Consider the following 2,043-nt stretch of genomic DNA (forward strand, 5'->3'; position numbering starts at 1 on the left):
GATCAAGGGTTCTATTCCCCTCGATGAACACAGCAGATAGCCTGATGTGGGCTTGCTCTAAGAAAACACACACACTCTTAACTTGCCCCCCCCCCCCCCCCACGTGGCACAGCGGTATTTCTACGGACTTACGGACTTACAAAGCTAAAAACCGGGTTTCAGTGCCCGTGGTGGGCGGTAAAATATTCAACAGGGATAATGCTAGTTGGCATGTACTTCATCTTATAATTTTGAAAACATAACTACAGAACGTCCATCTTCGTTTTCCGAAAGAAGTGGCTTATTGGATTTTCAGCTTAAAATATAAAATTAACCGTTTGGATAAGTTTACATTATAAAACGTACTAAGAAGATTTCCTTGTATTCTTTTTGATATTAAACTGAATCTTTCTAATGAATGTATTTAGAACACATGGAGACGGAATGTATGATTCGGGATCCAATAGAAATTCATCCTTTCGCTTTCCGGACACACACTCACCAATTGGGTAAGTATCTGGTAACACGTGTAAACTCGAAGCTTAGTAATATCACACATATATATGTTCATAAGGCTCGGCATGGCCAGGTGGTTAGGGCGCTCGACTCGCAATCTGAGGGTTGCGGGTTCGAATCCCCGTCCCGCCAAACTTGCTCGCCTTTTCAGCCGTGGGGGCGTTATAATGTGACGGCCAATCCCACTATTCGTTGGTAAAAGAGTAGCCCAAGAGTTGGCGGTGGGTGGTGAGGACTAGCTGCCTTCCCTCTAGTCTTACACTGCTAAATTAGGGACGGCTATCGCAGATAGGCCCCGTGTAGCTTTGCGCGAAATTCAAAAACAAACAAATATATGTTCACATTTAGTTTCAAGCTGTTATGTAATGTGCACTATATTATTATATATAAATGCTCAGTACTTTAACTCACGTCCTTTCTCACGTACAGTGAGAACTTCTATTGGACATACTTTATAAATATACTTAAATTTGTGGTTTGGTCAACTTTCCTAAGTACCTATCCAGTAATGCTAAAAATTGGAATGAAACTAACGTTTCTTGTTTGTTTTTCCTGTGAAAGTAATGATAAACACATATGATTTCCCCCAAGAATGATAAAATGTGCTGACAGACGGAGGTCTGACAGAAATTCTATTATAGGGTAAGTCTGAACGCTCTAGCTTTGATTGACTTTTAAGAGACTGGACACAATGTGTGACAAAAAGAAATAATATTTAACACTCAAAAACAATCAATGTTTGTACTGACTAAGGAAAGTACCTTTATTGAAGAGAGTCCTCCAAGTATCTATTAAGAAGTTGAAGGAGTTAATCAAGAAGTTGTTCCAGACTGAGAAAAACATAGCATTATATACAGAAAACAATATTAATAGTCTTCCCAGGCTTCATGCGCTACCCACACGACTGATGGTCACTTTCATTGCAAAATAAGGGAGTTTTTTCCATGATGGGGCACTCGACCCACCAATGGAAAAGACTACTGACTACTTTCACATTGTATGTATAACTTTACAGGAATATTTCTCCCGAGAAGACAAAGGTGATACCTTAGGTGAATGACCAAGAACTATAGGTAACTAGGTCGGAAGGAATTTATTTAAAACTACGTATACTTGAAAACTTTGAAAAGTTTCTATATTAAAACACGTGATATGCTTGCTTACCACAAAAAAACTAAACAAACACACACAGATAAATGCAAATAACACTAACTACTAGAGTGAATTTTGCTAAATACTAATGGATTCTTTTCATCCTGTTCCCACCCCCCCTCCTCAGTGGTATGTCTGCGGATTTACAACGCTAGAAACAAGGTGGTGGACAGAGCACAGATAGCCTATTGTGTAATTTTGTGCTTAACTTCAAACAAACAAACTGAAACAAGATGGTGGACAGAGCACAGATAGCCCATTGTGTAGTTTTGTGCTTAACTTCAAACAAACAAACTGAAACAAGGTGGTGGACAGAGCACAGATAGACTATTGTGTAGTTTTGTGCTTAACTTCAAACAAACAAACTGAAACAAGGTGGTGGACAGAGCACAGATA

General features: G+C 39.2%; 1 protein-coding gene across 1 annotated transcript in view; it reads left to right on the top strand.

Moving 5' to 3' along the window:
• LOC106462234 (peptidylglycine alpha-hydroxylating monooxygenase-like) overlaps window positions 1-2,043 on the top strand; it is an 18,304-nt gene that overhangs the window by 15,153 nt on the left and 1,108 nt on the right. The window contains exon 7 of the mRNA XM_013922133.2: window positions 408-488. Within this exon, the coding sequence (XP_013777587.1) occupies window positions 408-488 (81 nt within the window). The remainder of the gene's footprint in view (window positions 1-407; window positions 489-2,043) is intronic.

Source organism: Limulus polyphemus, unplaced genomic scaffold, assembly GCF_000517525.1.
Source record: "Limulus polyphemus unplaced genomic scaffold, Limulus_polyphemus-2.1.2 Scaffold1122, whole genome shotgun sequence".
Taxonomy (NCBI): domain Eukaryota; kingdom Metazoa; phylum Arthropoda; class Merostomata; order Xiphosura; family Limulidae; genus Limulus; species Limulus polyphemus.